Source organism: Melanostigma gelatinosum (genome assembly GCF_949748355.1).
Source record: "Melanostigma gelatinosum genome assembly, chromosome: 6".
Classification (NCBI taxonomy): Eukaryota; Metazoa; Chordata; class Actinopteri; order Perciformes; family Zoarcidae; genus Melanostigma; species Melanostigma gelatinosum.
This window is the reverse complement of record NC_136639.1, coordinates 8,413,057-8,429,041: the sequence shown is the minus strand read 5'-3', so window position 1 is coordinate 8,429,041 and position 15,985 is coordinate 8,413,057. Positions and strand designations below refer to the sequence as shown.

Here is a 15,985-nt window from a genome sequence, read left to right as displayed (position 1 = left end):
GCTGTTTTACAAAAAATACTAACAATCTCCCCAGACAGCTGGTAAATTTACACAAATATCCATTTATATATCATGACATCTGTCCTGAACTTATCAATAATAAGTGACGCTTTACGCTCCCTCCCGGTGTCACGACCCACACAATTTTCAGTCCGGGGAGCATTTGCAGGACCACTGTAGCGAATGTTCCCCGGAGTTTATTTAGTTTTATTAATGTTCCTGAACTGTTCATTTTTGTTAAAAAAAATGTGGTTCGCAGAATGTTCCGCCAAAGTTTGTTTTGTTTTATGGTGTTAATTGTCCTAATGGTCACAGAACATCCCACAAACAGCTGTCATGATGTCATATACATTGTATCATGTTCTGAGGTTATTAATGATAAGTGAGGCTCTGCAATATTCATCGGTCTCTCAAGATGTAAATGTCGGCCATCCGTGATCTCAAAATAATTTCATGCTGATCAGTTCATGTGATGCCATCATGTTTTATTAAAATAAACAAGTGATCGCAGGTGTACCACTACTATAAAGCAATGGCATCTCTGTAGACAAGTGGCTCCAAAATATGTGTGATTTTATCACCTTATTTGGTGAGTACAGTGTTTTTCTTGCTGTTAAGAATGATATCCCAGTTGCCTAGTTGTTAAGACTCTATTGTCTTTGTATATATTTGTATTCATGTCTCTGTTTTCCAGGAGCTTCGGAGTGGCCTCAGCTGTCTGACTGCTTTGCTCAATGAGTTTAAATGAATTTTAATCACCGAATCGTCTCCATGTGTACACCAGAGAATGTCACCATCAACACCAGCACATTTACCACTGGTGGTAAATGTGGCTGTGCTAGATTATTTAGCAGTGAATAGAAAATAATACTTTGGTTACATTTGAATCAGTGTTAATCTTTTTAGTTTGGTTGAAGATTTCACATTGATAATGTAGATGTCATATTTTAAATGTATGTACATTGTTTATTCCATTCATTTACTTATTTATATGGTCTTTATGGACTGATTTCCACATCGAGATGGAAATGTACACCCCACATTTGTTGTAAAATGTTATGCTTTTACACATTAAGCCATGAATCATGTCCTTACCCTTTGATATGATCATATATTAGTGACACTAAACGGTTGAGGAAAAGGAAATGGGCTGATCAGTGGGAGAGCCTCCTTTACACTGTTGTGGAGAAACACAAATACATCCCAGATCAGGAGCTTTGCATCAGACCAGGAGAAAGCGGCCCACGGGAGTCTTATCAAGCCTCTGAATTACCTTCCTATTCCAACCGAGTCTGAAGATTACTGTGTCAGTGACCTGGCCACTACGGACGTTCAGGGGTCTGTTACTGTTTCAATGATCTCGCAACTCCCAGTCGCCACCAGAGATTAGCTTTCTGCTTCAGTTGTTTCTACAGTCAGGGACTTGGAGGAGACTTGACAGACCAGACACCAAACCGTTACCTGTGACCCGCCTATTGACATTGACTGATTGCTGATTTTGTTTTCTACATTCAACTTTTAGATTATGTATGAACTAAATGTAAATTAACTTGATTGATCATGCACACCAGTAATTGCGGGCAAACTTGAATAGTGAAGATGCTTCCTAAAGAGATGCAATCAGGATCTGGAAATGTAAGAATTTACAAGATATACCTGATATCCTGCATGTTGTGCCTATGACACCATTACACCATGGTACTGCCATAAATATAAAAAAAACTAAGTGTTATACTAAAGCGGGCTGGAGTTTACGAGACTTGTTTGCAGCACAAGAGAGGCCTTCATATAGGGGCTTTGGGTCCAGTGTGCTTCAATAAAGGGAATCAAAGTACTCTTAAGGCCGATTAACTTGCTAGGAAGTTTTTATAGGAACTATTGTTTTTGGAGAGGGGTCAGCACTAACTGTAAATCCCCTTTTAACATCTAAGTCTGTTGATATATTGTGATGATTACTAATCCTAACTATGCACACAAACTAATAATAAAAACAATCGTAGACCATGACGACCAAACAGGCATTCATTGCTCATGACTATTTAGAAAAGTAAAATAAGCATAGAAATCTTTCCAGAAGAATGCAAATGTCACGAAATTACAACATCTGTCCCTGCATCATGACGTAATGAAGGATGTATTGTTCTTATCACTGACACGATTTTTTGTAATATTATTAAATAATCATGTGTAGTAGCAACACAAGCAAGGCTCAGATGCCATTGTCTTTTTTTTGTTATTCTTTGGGCAACAGCGAGGTAAACATTTGGGCCCGAACTGCGAAAGGGGGTTTCATACTGCCACCAACTGGCTGATCAGTATTATTGTTTTTTAATCTTAGCTGTGATCGTGATTTGCTTACAGTGACGTGATAAACTTAGCTGTATGTCATATGGATCTCTGAGATCCAAATGGTTGTGTATATAAACTAGTATAAGGTAAATCGAGTGTTTCTCCACAGCCACGGCCAGCCAACAGCTGACAGGAAACACGACCACTTTCACCGGAAAGGAGGAGCAGCTTTTTATTGTCGTCTGAGAGCTGCTGTAATGGCGGTGTCTCGTCGTTCCTCGCAGCAGCAACAACAGCAAAGTACCTTGCCGTCTCCGCCGAGAAACGGCTCTATTTCGGGCGCTCCTCCGGCATCTCCGCCGATGTCTCTGCTGACCTCGGCCCCTGTACCCCCGGAGAGTGAGAGGGAATGCAGCGGAGCGATCGAGGGGGCCGTGGCCTCCCCAGACTCACCCGCCCCGGTCCTAGCGAGCAGCGCCAGCTTCACCACCACAGCCTCCAACGGCGGCGGTGGCAGCAGCAGCGTCTCGAGCCCCGGTTCAGGAGCGGCCAGTCCCGCTGATGGGAGCAGCGGCATCGGCGGTGCGTTCAGGGATTTGTTCGAGGCCTGTCGTAACGGGGATGTATCCAGAGTCAAGAGACTTGTCGACTCGGTGAACGTAAACGCGAAGGACATGGCTGGCCGAAAATCGACTCCGCTTCACTTCGCTGCGGGTAACGATGAGCTAAGCTAACGACGCAGTAATGTATTTGCAACATTAGCTAACTGTTAGCTACCGTTAGCTAGCTGGTGTTGGTGTGTTTTGACCGATGTTTTTGCTGTTTATCTTGTGTTTTTTGTGTGTGATTTGCCCCGATGATACCGTTAAAATAAGCTGCAGTGTGTCACGTCTGAATGAACAGCCTAGTGGTGCTAACCAGCTAATGTTGACGGTCCTCAATCCAATTTGGTAAACAAACAGACCGTCATCATTTTTAGCTAATCCCAGATAAGACAACACTAGGAACCTCAAGACGTCATCTAACTAAGCTAAATCACATTTTAAAGAAACGCTATTTCAAATAACTTACATTTGTATCACGCAATGCAACACAGCGCGAGTCTACGTTAGATAGATGTATGCCGTTATCTTAAGACCATGTTTTGGGCAACATTGATGCAATAACACTGCTGTCATATCCAAGAGTCTATATCCTAAACTGATGTTGCCTTGTATCAATAAGAGTCACATGTCAGAATTTAGTATTAGATATTTATTTTCGTTGTGATTTTCAGTTTAATCCTACAATAATTGTCAGCAATTATATATGGACTAGCCAGGCTACTTATGGTGCCCGTGCATCACTCTCGACCAAATATATTGAGGGAAAAGCTGAATTGAAATGCATTTTAATCCTCTTTAAGGTTTTGGCAGAAAAGATGTGGTGGAGCACCTCTTGCAGACGGGGGCTAACGTTCATGCCAGGGATGATGGAGGACTCATCCCCCTGCATAACGCCTGCTCTTTCGGCCACGCAGAAGTCGTCAGCCTCCTCTTGTGTCAGGGCGCAGACCCCAACGCTCGAGATAACTGGAACTACACTCCGTTACACGAGGCTGCCATCAAGGGAAAGATTGATGTTTGCATTGGTAAGGATCCCTGTCAATTGTGTTCAAACACAGTTTGTTTTGTGTTGTCTACCAACAACATCTTTGCTGTAACATACTTGGCTGTTTTTGAAACATGATTGTCGTACTGGGTGAGACAATATGGGAATGATTTGACGTGAAAATTAAAGTCTTGTCTTTATTTGCACCTCTCTCACTCAGTGTTACTCCAACACGGAGCTGATCCAAACATCCGCAACACTGATGGAAAATCTGCTTTGGATCTGGCCGACCCTTCAGCCAAGGCTGTTCTCACTGGTCAGTGCCTCTCGGCTGCTTATCTCTCACGTTTACAGTTTGTAAATGTAACCCTCACTTTTACAGCAAGTGACATATGAAAACGGGATGAAGTAAAGCTTCAGTTGGCACTTGGCAGATAACCTTTAAGTGCAACCAGGAGTCTAAAATGCAAGGAACCGATAGACTGCATTTCAAAAAGATACGGTACACATAATTCTGCATAATTGTAATAACGTTGGACGATAATCATGACCAGCAGCTGGTTACCTAACCCATTGCTCCTCTTATTATTTGATTTGGGAGTATCTTGGTGGAGCAGAGGCATGTAAATGCAATAAGGTACTTTGTCAACAGCCTATATTGCATTTAACCCTTACCGACATTACTCCACCTGAACAAAATATTAAAAACTGGTAAAATGACATTCCTTTCTCTAATATTAGTGTTTTCCTTCACCCAGGTGAATACAAGAAGGATGAACTTCTAGAAGCAGCAAGGTGAGTATCATGCTGACTGGTCAGTACACACACACACACACATCCTGTTGGCCAGAGTCAAACGGCGACATAGTTTTCTGCTCATTGCAGCAATATACACATATAAATATACACATGATGTACTACTCTGACCAGCTCAAACAGTAGTCATTATAGTGTCATTACTTTTAAGATCATGAAATCTCCCTAATGAGCACAGGAGATTGTGATTTGATGGGAACTATTTAATGACTCCAGTCTTTTCAACCATGTGATAACAGGAGTGGAAATGAAGAAAAGCTGATGGCACTGCTGACTCCGTTAAATGTCAACTGTCATGCAAGCGATGGCCGCAAGGTAAATGAGCCACTAGTACTGCACCATGTCACACACCAGACGGATATCTGCCACAACACCTTCTACACAGCATGTTGTGCAGGCTTGTTGTAGTGTATTTTTAAAGTTCTTCATAAAAATAGGGAGCCGGTTTCTGAGTCCTAGTGTTTGAGTAAAGGAATTACCGTAACAGTCAGATGGGGGCTGGATTAGTTTGTGTGGTGCAAATACAAAGAGGATTTAAGTCATTGTGGGTGTTAATGGGGACCACCTTACCTTGGACAAACCACTTTGCAACATAACCATTGTCGATATTATTTTCTTTAATTCAGCATATGTGACTCATCAGACCATCAGTGGAATCCACTTGCTTCTGTTATGACATAACTTTCCCCGTAGAACAATACAACCAGATAGTTAGGCTAGTTCATTCTGTATTCATTGTCTGTAACTGACATAGACAAACCATTCCTCTTGATTTACAGTTTAGTTTTAGTACTTTGTCTTCGTTGTTTGGACCAGGTGTCATGGCAGTAATATTGGCTCTTCAGCCCGATAGTCTTTATTCCATGCCAGAGGCTGGAGCATAGGTAGTTGTGATCTTGAAATCTATGTCTGTTTATTTCTGTGTAACTTCTAGTGTTTCTTCTGAATCCATGTTATTGGATGGTGGGTTTATGGAACTTGCGAAAGCAGTGTTTAGATCATCATGTGGTATTTTGTACATTCATTTAGTGTTTTTGTTTTTTGTGGACTAGCGGGATAATGCTACAAAGATGCACTTTATAGGACACATTTGGCAAAAATTGTTGTCTTATTTTTGTAAATGAGTCACAAAAAGCACAATCAATAACTACTGTATCATAACAACAGTATATCAGCACTTGCCTATTTCATACATTCCTAACCACATTTTTTTCCAACAGCAGTACATGTATGAGTCCTTCCCTGTCTCCTTTGCAGACTATTTAAAGTTTGCATGATCCGAGCCAGTCTTGTCAGTGTAGATTTGGGCCTTGGATTTAACCAGCGGGCACCAATAACCAGTCCTAACGGAGAAAACGGAAGAGGAGAAGTCAGACTTACCCGTCAGCCAGCAACCCTCTATGGCCAGGTGTCACATTTAATCTCAAACCATGTTTGACGGATCAACCAGTGATTCCTAACTAGCGCTTGTGTTTCATTGACTTAAAGAAGGAAGAAAAGAATTGCTGTGAAAAAGATACTGTCATTTTGTAATTTTTGTTTCGTTTTTGTTTTCCGTGTGACTCTGGCAACATTTGTCGATCAGTCAACATCCCAAAAAATGCTGGTAAGTTGACCTTGATAACGGCCACTTGATTGATGCACTGTTGTGTTTTTTGTTACTTTTTTTTAATCCATTGTTTTTATTTGACCAGTAAGCTGGCTGTCACTTGTTAATTGCTCATCATGGACCTGGGTGTTCGGGTCACTCCATGTATCTTCACCCTGATGTGTGTGTGTGTGTGTGTGGTTGAGGGAGTGAGTGACTTGGGTTGGTGTCATGGTGACAATTCATCTTTTGGGATTTTGAGAGGAGCTCACAACGTCGACTGCCTGCTTTCTTCAGCGTCTGTCCTGTCCTTGCACACTCACCTGCATTTCTCTGAATTTCAATCACTTGCTCTTCAGCCAGTGTCTGATTTGGCTTTTGTTTTTTTCATTCATGTATTTTTGATGATCACTCATGCATGCCTGAAGGCCTGCTCCTCTGCTTTTTGTAACACTTGTGTCTACTTCACGTTCCCTGTTGGAACAGTTGTTGTGCTGTAATGAATGGACTACATTTGTCGCCTATCATTCTCGTGCTATGCTACCCTCCATGGTAATGACTTTTGATTGCTCGTCGTGTCATCCCACACTGAATGATGCCTCCGTGATTCGACTCTGTCATCCGTCTATGTTTACCACTGCACCTTGAGATCTAACAGTTGGCTTCTTGGGATTTATATTAACACCACTGCATGGAAATTGAAAGGAATGATGTCTCTCCTTTTTGATTGTAAGCTTGACCTGAGCTAGTTTTTTTTTTTTTTTTTTTTTTTTTTTTTTTTTTTTTTTTTGAGTAGAGAACAAATGCCACTGAAGTTGGATATGCAGCTTTTCTTAGACTGATGTTTATTTTCCTTGGCTGAAAAAAAAACAGCCATTTGATTTGATCCTCTATTAGCTTGCAGAGATGCTTTCTCAAACACTCGGCCTGCTTATTTTAGCTTCTTTGCATCCTATTACGGTTGGGATTTGATGGCTTTTTATCAAATTCTGAATCCAATATTGAATTCCCTTAGTGTCTTTATGGCAGGTCTCAGCATTTATATAACAAGTAAAAACACTTATAATTAATTTAATATCATGAAACTAAAACTCAAAGAAGTCATGTTTTCTATTTGGCTGCATGACAACCTGAATGCCCAATATTCTTGATAACAAAGAGAGGACACGGTAATCCAGCTATCATCACCCAACCGTAATTCCTACGCAGTCATTTTGAATTGAATAGTCTAACAGTTGCACTAGTAATTCTTTCTTGTCGTCTAACCTCGTAAAGCTTAATTATCAGCTCTTAAGATTTTATTTTGCTGACATTGTCAAATAGCAGTCGGGGGTAGATGAGTAACGAGGTCGAAGTTGCTTGTTGTCGCTCACTCGGGTCAGACACGGTATCGACAGCAAAATAAATCTTGTCGCTAGATTTGCCCACAAGCTCCATTGACTTTGCCTCGTCATACCTGCCATTCATCTGCAACTCACCGAGCATAGCCTGCCGTAGCACAATGCTTCTGGCCCTAATCAGCCGCTTGCTCCTGTGGCCATCGAAGGCAGCACACACTGAACCAGCTGGCGTTCTGCGTGTGCTAACAAGCCGTCCTCTCTTACAGTCTACACCCCTCCACCTGGCTGCCGGCTACAACCGGGTCCGCATCGTCCAGCTCCTTCTGCAGCATGGAGCCGATGTTCACGCCAAGGACAAAGGGTGAAACACTTTTTCAGAAAAACGCACAGAAACTAAATTAGTCATCGAGTTATTCATGTCAATAACCTGTGAATTGTGTCCCTGCAGAGGCCTGGTTCCACTTCACAACGCCTGCTCTTATGGCCACTTTGAGGTTACTGAGCTTCTGCTTAAAGTAAGACTCACGAAAGGTTTCAGTATTAAATTGACTGAAGGAATGTTTTCCAACAAAGAGAAAATTTGGCCTCAGGATACATTTTTTTTGCAAATCTACTGTTTCTCTTTGCTTTTTAAACTTCTCTGGCCGTATTTCCAGTAATTTAGCACTCCCTCAAGTCAATTTTGTTTTTTAAAGATAAATTCAGATACTGAGCAGAAATCCTGTACACATTCTGTGATCTGATGTGCTTTTGTCCCGGCAGCATGGAGCCTGTGTGAACGCCATGGACCTGTGGCAGTTCACTCCTCTCCACGAGGCAGCGTCCAAGAACCGAGTGGAGGTTTGTTCCCTGCTGCTGAGCCACGGGGCCGACCCCACCCTGCTCAACTGTCACAGCAAGAGCGCCGTGGACATGGCCCCCACTCCAGAACTTAAAGAAAGGCTCACCTGTGAGTTCGCTCTGTCACTCAGCAGACGTGTGCGTGTGTGTGTGTGTGTGTGCATATGCATGTGTTCAGTTCCTTTCAAAAATGTAATTTTCCATTGACTCGTCTTTCTCGTTCATGTAGATGAATTCAAAGGTCACTCGCTGCTCCAGGCAGCCAGAGAGGCCGACATGGCCAAAGTGAAGAAGACGCTGGCTCTGGAGATCATCAGCTTCAAACATCCTCAGACCAACGAGACCGCTCTGGTCAGAACCAAGCTTCCTCATTGTTTACTAATTCTGTTGATGTTAAAAAAAATTCCCTGGGTAATAAAAATTGATCTTGCCAGCAATGCTCCGTAGGATTGATAAGGATGTACAGACAGTTAGTTGTATGTTATTGGCTATTGTTTTAGCAAACTGGCATCTACTAAAATCATTTGTCGTGGTTCGGCAGAAGATTGCGCAACACGAATCTAATGTTGATGTGTATTTTTAGCACTGTGCTGTGGCGTCCCCCCACCCCAAGAGGAAGCAGGTGACTGAGTTGTTGCTGCGTAAAGGCGCCAACATTAACGAGAAGAACAAAGAGTAAGTCCACAACATTTTGTTTTAACATTTAACATCGATGTACAACTAAAAAAAAAAAAAACTACAATTTATAAGGAAATCATGATTTTTGTAACTTGTGAGCTTATTTGTAAAGGTGATGTCTTCCACACAGAAAAACTTAGAATAAGTAAACATCTTAACTGGTTAACTGCATGTTGATGTACAATAACTGCTAAAAAGAAATGTTGTCTGTAACAACAGAAAGAAAGTGATAACTTTTGCCCGTTGTGTCTTTAAGCTTCATGACTCCATTGCATGTTGCTGCTGAGAGAGCTCACAACGATATCCTGGAGGTGCTGCAGAAACACGGAGCAAAGGTCCGTTTGTTTTGTTTTTCAAATGTATCTTCTGCCAGAAAGTGATATTAGATAATGTGAAAGGATTAAAAGTGTGAGTTGCTGACCCTTAACGTCGCCTCCTCTGACTCCAGGTAAACGCTGTGGACACACTGGGTCAGACGGCTCTTCATAGAGCTGCGCTGGCTGGTCACATCCAGACCTGCAAGCTGCTGCTGAGCTACGGGGCCGACCCCTCCATCGTGTCTCTGCAGGGCTTCACTGCTGCCCAGATGGGCAATGAGGCTGTACAACAGATTCTTAATGGTAATCACACCCACCACGCTTTTGACTCTTTCACGTTGTTTGCTTTCAGGTTTGATATTTAGAGTTTGAGAATGAAAATGCTCTCCAGCAATACTTAATGGAAAGGCAGATTTTGTCATCTGAAGTTTGCAAATCTTTTGTGTGAATTTCAGTGCTCGGGCTGTTTAATAGGATGATCCTTTAGATCCTTTTGTATTGAATGTCTTTTCTGTTTTTTTACAGAAAATGTCCCCACACGTAACTCTGATGTGGACTACAGATTTCTGGAGGCAGCCAAAGCAGGAGATCAGGACACAGTACAAGTAAGTTCACTGTTTCTTCTGTAGTGTTGTACTAACAGTGACTACAGCTTGGTTTTTAGACAACATACCCTTTTTTATATTTTTAAAAAATTTATTTGATGACGCTCACTTGCCAATTTTGCCATCCGTTATTGTAATATAATCATGATTGTACATTGAAGCTGCTTTTTAGTTTCTTGAAGAATTTGTAGCACTGAAATTTCACACCCTCGCTAGCAGAAGTGGTTAAGAAATGTCTGTGACTGCCCCATTTTAATTGTCTTGTAAACCTGTTATTATACCCCCCTGTTGAGTTCCTAATTATCATATTGTCTTTGTGTGTTGCAGCAACTTTGCACCCCTCAGAATGTAAACTGCCGGGACTTGGAGGGCCGCCACTCTACTCCTCTCCACTTTGCAGCTGGTTACAACCGAGTGGCTGTGGTTGAATACCTGCTGCACCATGGAGCTGATGTTCATGCCAAAGACAAGGGGTGAGCTCTGCCATCTTACTCATCTGTAGCTTTTATCTAAATGGAATCACTGAATCAATTATGTTTCGATTTTTTGAGCTGACAATGCTTTTTTTTTTTCTCTTCTGCAAAGCCGCATTTGTCAGTACTGTTATGATGCGTTTAGCAGACACGAATCCAAAGTTCTTCTGATTTTCACTTCTGTATTTCCTCCCCCAGCGGTCTGGTTCCCCTCCACAACGCATGCTCCTACGGTCACTATGAAGTAGCGGAGCTGCTGGTCAGACATGGAGCTTCAGTCAATGTGGCCGACTTGTGGAAATTCACCCCGCTTCACGAGGCTGCAGCCAAAGGCAAATATGAGATCTGCAAACTGCTGCTCAAAGTGAGGATCCATTATTGTCAATGTTCACAAGTATTGTCTTACATTTACTTGTGTCCTTTGTTAGTTATTGTTATGATGATGATCACTTTGACCTATGAAGCCACTGTCTCATATAAAGCAAACATGTATAACAATGTGTGTATAAAAAAAAACCTCAAAACTCTTTGTTCAGCACGGAGCCGACCCATCCAAGAAGAACCGTGACGGCAACATGCCGCTGGACATGGTGAAAGATGGAGACACAGACATCCAGGACCTCCTGAGGGGGGATGCTGCTCTGCTGGACGCTGCCAAGAAGGGATGCCTGGCCAGAGTCCAGAAACTTTGCTCCCCAGAGAATATCAACTGCAGAGACACACAGGGGCGCAACTCCACACCACTCCACCTGGCAGGTAAACATCTTTCTGGTTTTGTCTGATATTTACCGAATACAGGTACAAACAAACACTCCTGATGTGGCATTCACAGGGAGGATGTAAGATTGGTATGTATTTTGTCTTGACCACTGTCTCTGATGCTGTATGTGCTTTTGTTTTGTCTGGCTACCTTTTGTTTTTTCTATCTGCTGGTCTTATGCAGACTGTACACTCTCATGCTGAACTGATTCATGTTCCTTCTCCTCAGCTGGGTACAACAACCTTGAAGTGGCAGAGTATCTGCTGGAGCATGGAGCTGATGTCAACGCCCAGGACAAAGGAGGCCTCATCCCTCTTCATAATGCTGCTTCTTATGGGGTCAGTTTCAACAAAATAAACACAAACGCATGACTTAAATCAAATACAGACTCCGTGGAGTTTGCTTTACACATTAAAAAACTACATTTTTATAGAAAAATATTTATTGTGCTGGTGGACTGACTTACTCTGTTGCCTCTCTTCCTCACAGCATGTGGACATCGCAGCCTTACTGATCAAGTACAATACGTGTGTGAATGCTACAGACAAATGGGCTTTCACGCCCCTTCATGAGGCTGCACAGAAGGGTCGTACACAGCTCTGTGCGCTGCTGCTGGCTCATGGAGCCGACCCCACCATGAAGAACCAAGAGGGCCAGACTGCCTTGGACCTGGCCACGGTAACGGCTTCTGTGAAACAGGCAGACCTTGACAGTTTAGGAATTACTGTTAAATTAGTTTTTCAGCCTGAGATAAGTTCTCTATGGTCTGCTTCTTGTTTTTCATAGAGGGCCACAAACTGATCACTTTACTGGTATGAGATGGGGGACAGAATGTACAGTAAACAAATGTAAATCCTTTCAACTTTTTTGTCTTTGCCATCCTTGCAGGCTGATGATATCCGGGCCTTGCTGATGGACGCCATGCCACCAGACGCCCTGCCCAGCTGCTTTAAGCCCCAGGCCACAGTGGTCAGCGCCTCAGTCATTTCCCCGGTCTCCACACCATCCTGTCTGTCGGCCGCCAGCAGCATAGACAACCTGGCCGGACCGCTCGCTGAGCTGGCCACCGCCTCCGGGTCCTCCGGAGTGGCAGATGGAGCCACAGGCACCGACCGCAAGGAAGGGGAGAGTAAGTTAATTGCATCTTTAATTTGAATACTGGTTCGTTTACACAGAAAAATCTGGACATGCACAAATTGTGGGTTTTTTTACAACTAAAATATTATACCCTGTTTGACATTGAACTATTTTTCATTGAGCTGCAACGCCCTGTTTTCCGTAGTAGCCATGCTGGACATGAATATAAGTCAATTCATGAAGAGCCTGGGCCTTGAGCACCTGAGGGACATCTTTGAGAGGGAGCAGGTCAGTCATCGCAGAAATACTTAATACTCTTAAAGCTAACACATTCATGCATTGCACAAGTTTGTTTTACTCGTATAAACTTCTCAACTTGTATTTTTTCCTTCTTGCAGATCACTCTGGATGTGCTGGCTGACATGGGTCACGAGGAGCTGAAGGAGATTGGAATCAACGCCTATGGCCACCGACATAAGCTCATCAAGGGTGTTGAGAGGCTTCTTGGCGGCCAGCAAGGTAAGGAGTCATCTTTTTGTTTTTCTGTGAGGAATCACCTAGGAATGGTAACCTGCTGTGATGTCTGCAACAGTTTGTTTATTAACAAGTAGTCACCAAAATCTGACGTTTTCAAACCCCAAAAGAAAGTCAGGAAAAAAGGCGGCACAACAGTTTTAATAGCCAGTGATTAACTGTGTGGTTGTTTTTCAGGTGGCAACCCCTACCTGGCGTTCCATTGTGCCAACCAGGGCACCATCCTGATAGACCTCGCTCCAGACGACAAGGAGTACCAGTCTGTGGAGGAGGAGGTTTGTCCAGTTCACTGTCTTTGTTTATGGTGTCCTTTTTAAAACTGCTATGGCCATTTTGTAATACAAATTCTGTTTTGCTCTGATTTTTGTACAGTGCATAGAACTCCTATGTAAAGGCATTTTAATAATTGGATCATATGCCACTGTATCATTTTCCTGTGAATGAAATGATGGTGTTTTTGATGTGTGCCCCTCAGTTACAGAGCACCATCCGAGAGCACAGAGACGGAGGCAACGCTGGCGGTGTGTTCAGCAAATACAACATCATCAAGGTCAGAACCGGGAATCCCTCTGTACTGTTTTAATAACTCACAGAACACTGAACAGCTTTTATAGGAACCATCTCTTTGATAGATGGTATTAATAAAAACTAATAACAGCGATCTGAAGTGATGGAGGTGAGTCGACATTAAATTCTCGGTGTGAAGCAGACGTGCCGCCCAACATCTTGTTCGATATGTTTCATGTTGTGCCCCACAGATTCAGAAGGTGGTAAATAAGAAGCTGAGGGAACGTTACACCCACCGGCAGAAGGAGATTGCGGATGAGAACCACAACCATCACAATGAGCGGATGTTGTTTCACGGTAATCACACCATCTGTTTGCTTTGTGTGCCAGCAGCAGGCACTACGAACTTTAGTTTTCAGTCATTTACTTGTAGTTATGTAAAGCATTGCATGTCAATTACTATTTATAATGTCACTCTGACACTGACATCTTTCTTCAGGTTCCCCGTTCATCAACGCCATCATCCACAAAGGCTTTGATGAGCGTCACGCTTACATCGGAGGGATGTTTGGCGCGGGGATCTACTTTGCAGAGAACTCCTCAAAGAGCAATCAGTACGTCTACGGCATCGGTGGAGGCACAGGCTGCCCGACTCACAAAGACCGATCCTGCTACCTGTGCCACAGGTAACTTCGACTTGAGATGAACGTTGACTACACAAGTTTAACTGCGTTTTCACTTGTGTCTGACCTGTCTCCTCTCACCTTGCCCTATCAGGCAGATGCTGTTCTGCCGAGTGACCCTGGGGAAGTCCTTCCTACAGTTCAGTGCCATGAAGATGGCCCACGCCCCGCCAGGACACCACTCGGTGATCGGGCGGCCCAGTGTTAATGGCCTGGCCTACGCCGAGTACGTCATCTACAGGGGAGAGCAGGTAAACCCAGACACCACCAGTGTCTTTCCCCAAATACTATTTATCCTTTAACGTTAGCAAAAACACATTAAACATCTGCTGTTTAATCTTATTTCTTGCTATATTTTTCCTTCAGGCCTTCCCAGAGTACCTCATCACCTACCAGATCCTTAAACCAGAGAGCGCAGCCCAGTCTGCTGCAGGAACTGAGCAGAAGTCATAGTCACTTTACCTCTCTCACACACACACACACGATACTTGTTATTTTCTCCTTTGTATTGCAAATGCCTAAACATTTTTATTCACCAAACACATTTCCAGTCTCCTGTCCAGTAGAACCCATGGTGACCAGTGCTTAATGAGCAGATATGCTGTATAATGCTCTCCTACACGTGGCGATGACACCCTTTTGTTGTTGGTTTTTTTGCATCGGCTGCATGTTTAATACAGAAGCATGTAAGGCCCAAAAGCGTGCGTGGGTTAAGTCTCTCCCCATCCCCTCCTTATCAATCAGGAGGATGCTTGTAGAGTCTGTGAGGTATCGGCATTAACATTTCGTCACTCTTTGTCGTCTCATGCCTTGTGACTGTGCAGATTCACAACCCCTCACCTCTATCTCTATATATATATATATATATACACACACACACACACACACTCTGTCTCATTATCAAAGCCTGAAACCTGTGGACTACTACTGCCCCACCGCATCTGGGTTCATCCTGTATAGAATGGCCTCTGGTAACTGTGATTTTAATGCTAACTTAGAACACTACAAACAGCTAACAGTGTATTGTTGCCATGCTGTGATGCTGACTTTCCGAACTGTCACCCCAAGAACGCTACAAATGCTGAACTGAATTGTTTTTAGTGGTTTTATTCAGGGCTGGACATGCAGGATAGAGAAAGGGCTCTCTGACAAATCACATGATTGGAGACTATTTTATTGTCATTACAATCCTGATTTGTACGAGAGAAGAAGTGTGCTCAGTATCGAAGCTGGAATGCAATGTAAGGCATCATGATTACACAATTGTATACTAAAGGCTTGGATGTTGTAAATTAAAAGCAGTATACATATGCTTCAGGACAGTAGAGTCAGTAAACGTACAGTTTTGAAATGTGCTTGTGATCCAAGTTATCACCCGACAGTGTGGACTCAACAAACACCCTTTCAGTCGCCATGGTGTTACTCAGACATCCCAGCCTAAGGATTTGCACTTTTACATAGAAGCCTATTTAAGTTATTTTGAATGAAATTTTTTTGGGGAAAACATATTTGTACAGGTTGTGTAAATGGTTGTGTATAACTGTTGCTGTTTGACAGTATCTTTGAGTTCAACTGTAAATGACATTTGAATTTTCCTTTCATGCCTTCTTGATTCTCCCAACTTTTTTTTAATAAATGTCCCATTAACAGCTACCTGTTCAACCGTTTTGTGTCCACAACAGATCTTTCTTCCTTTTATACTACATGAAAGTGCAGTGAAACGAATGGAGACTGGCTCCTCAAGTCTCCACGCGAATGCTTTCACCCGTCATATGACTTCTGTAAGCCTAATAGTTCTGTGCAACTTGTATTTATATGGAATATATAGATAGGAGCCCCTTGCATGTGTGTACTGGAAATAAAATAAATCACCGAATCCCATTTCTAG

General features: G+C 42.8%; 1 protein-coding gene across 1 annotated transcript; it reads left to right on the top strand.

The window, feature by feature from the left end:
• Positions 1-2,522: 2,522 nt before the first annotated feature.
• LOC306778193 (poly [ADP-ribose] polymerase tankyrase-1-like) lies at positions 2,523-15,859 on the top strand. The gene is made up of 28 exons (XM_079269627.1): positions 2,523-3,003; positions 3,695-3,919; positions 4,100-4,195; positions 4,638-4,674; positions 4,935-5,010; positions 6,281-6,301; positions 7,890-7,984; positions 8,072-8,138; positions 8,386-8,572; positions 8,693-8,814; positions 9,047-9,138; positions 9,398-9,476; positions 9,590-9,761; positions 9,984-10,063; positions 10,391-10,536; positions 10,735-10,900; positions 11,073-11,292; positions 11,525-11,634; positions 11,786-11,974; positions 12,185-12,425; positions 12,579-12,661; positions 12,772-12,892; positions 13,085-13,182; positions 13,383-13,457; positions 13,666-13,771; positions 13,914-14,100; positions 14,192-14,348; positions 14,464-15,859. Exons 1-28 carry the CDS (start codon positions 2,547-2,549, stop codon positions 14,548-14,550), a joined length of 3,792 nt encoding a protein of 1,263 aa, XP_079125753.1. The 5' UTR covers positions 2,523-2,546; the 3' UTR covers positions 14,551-15,859.
• The last annotated feature ends 126 nt before the right edge of the window (positions 15,860-15,985 follow it).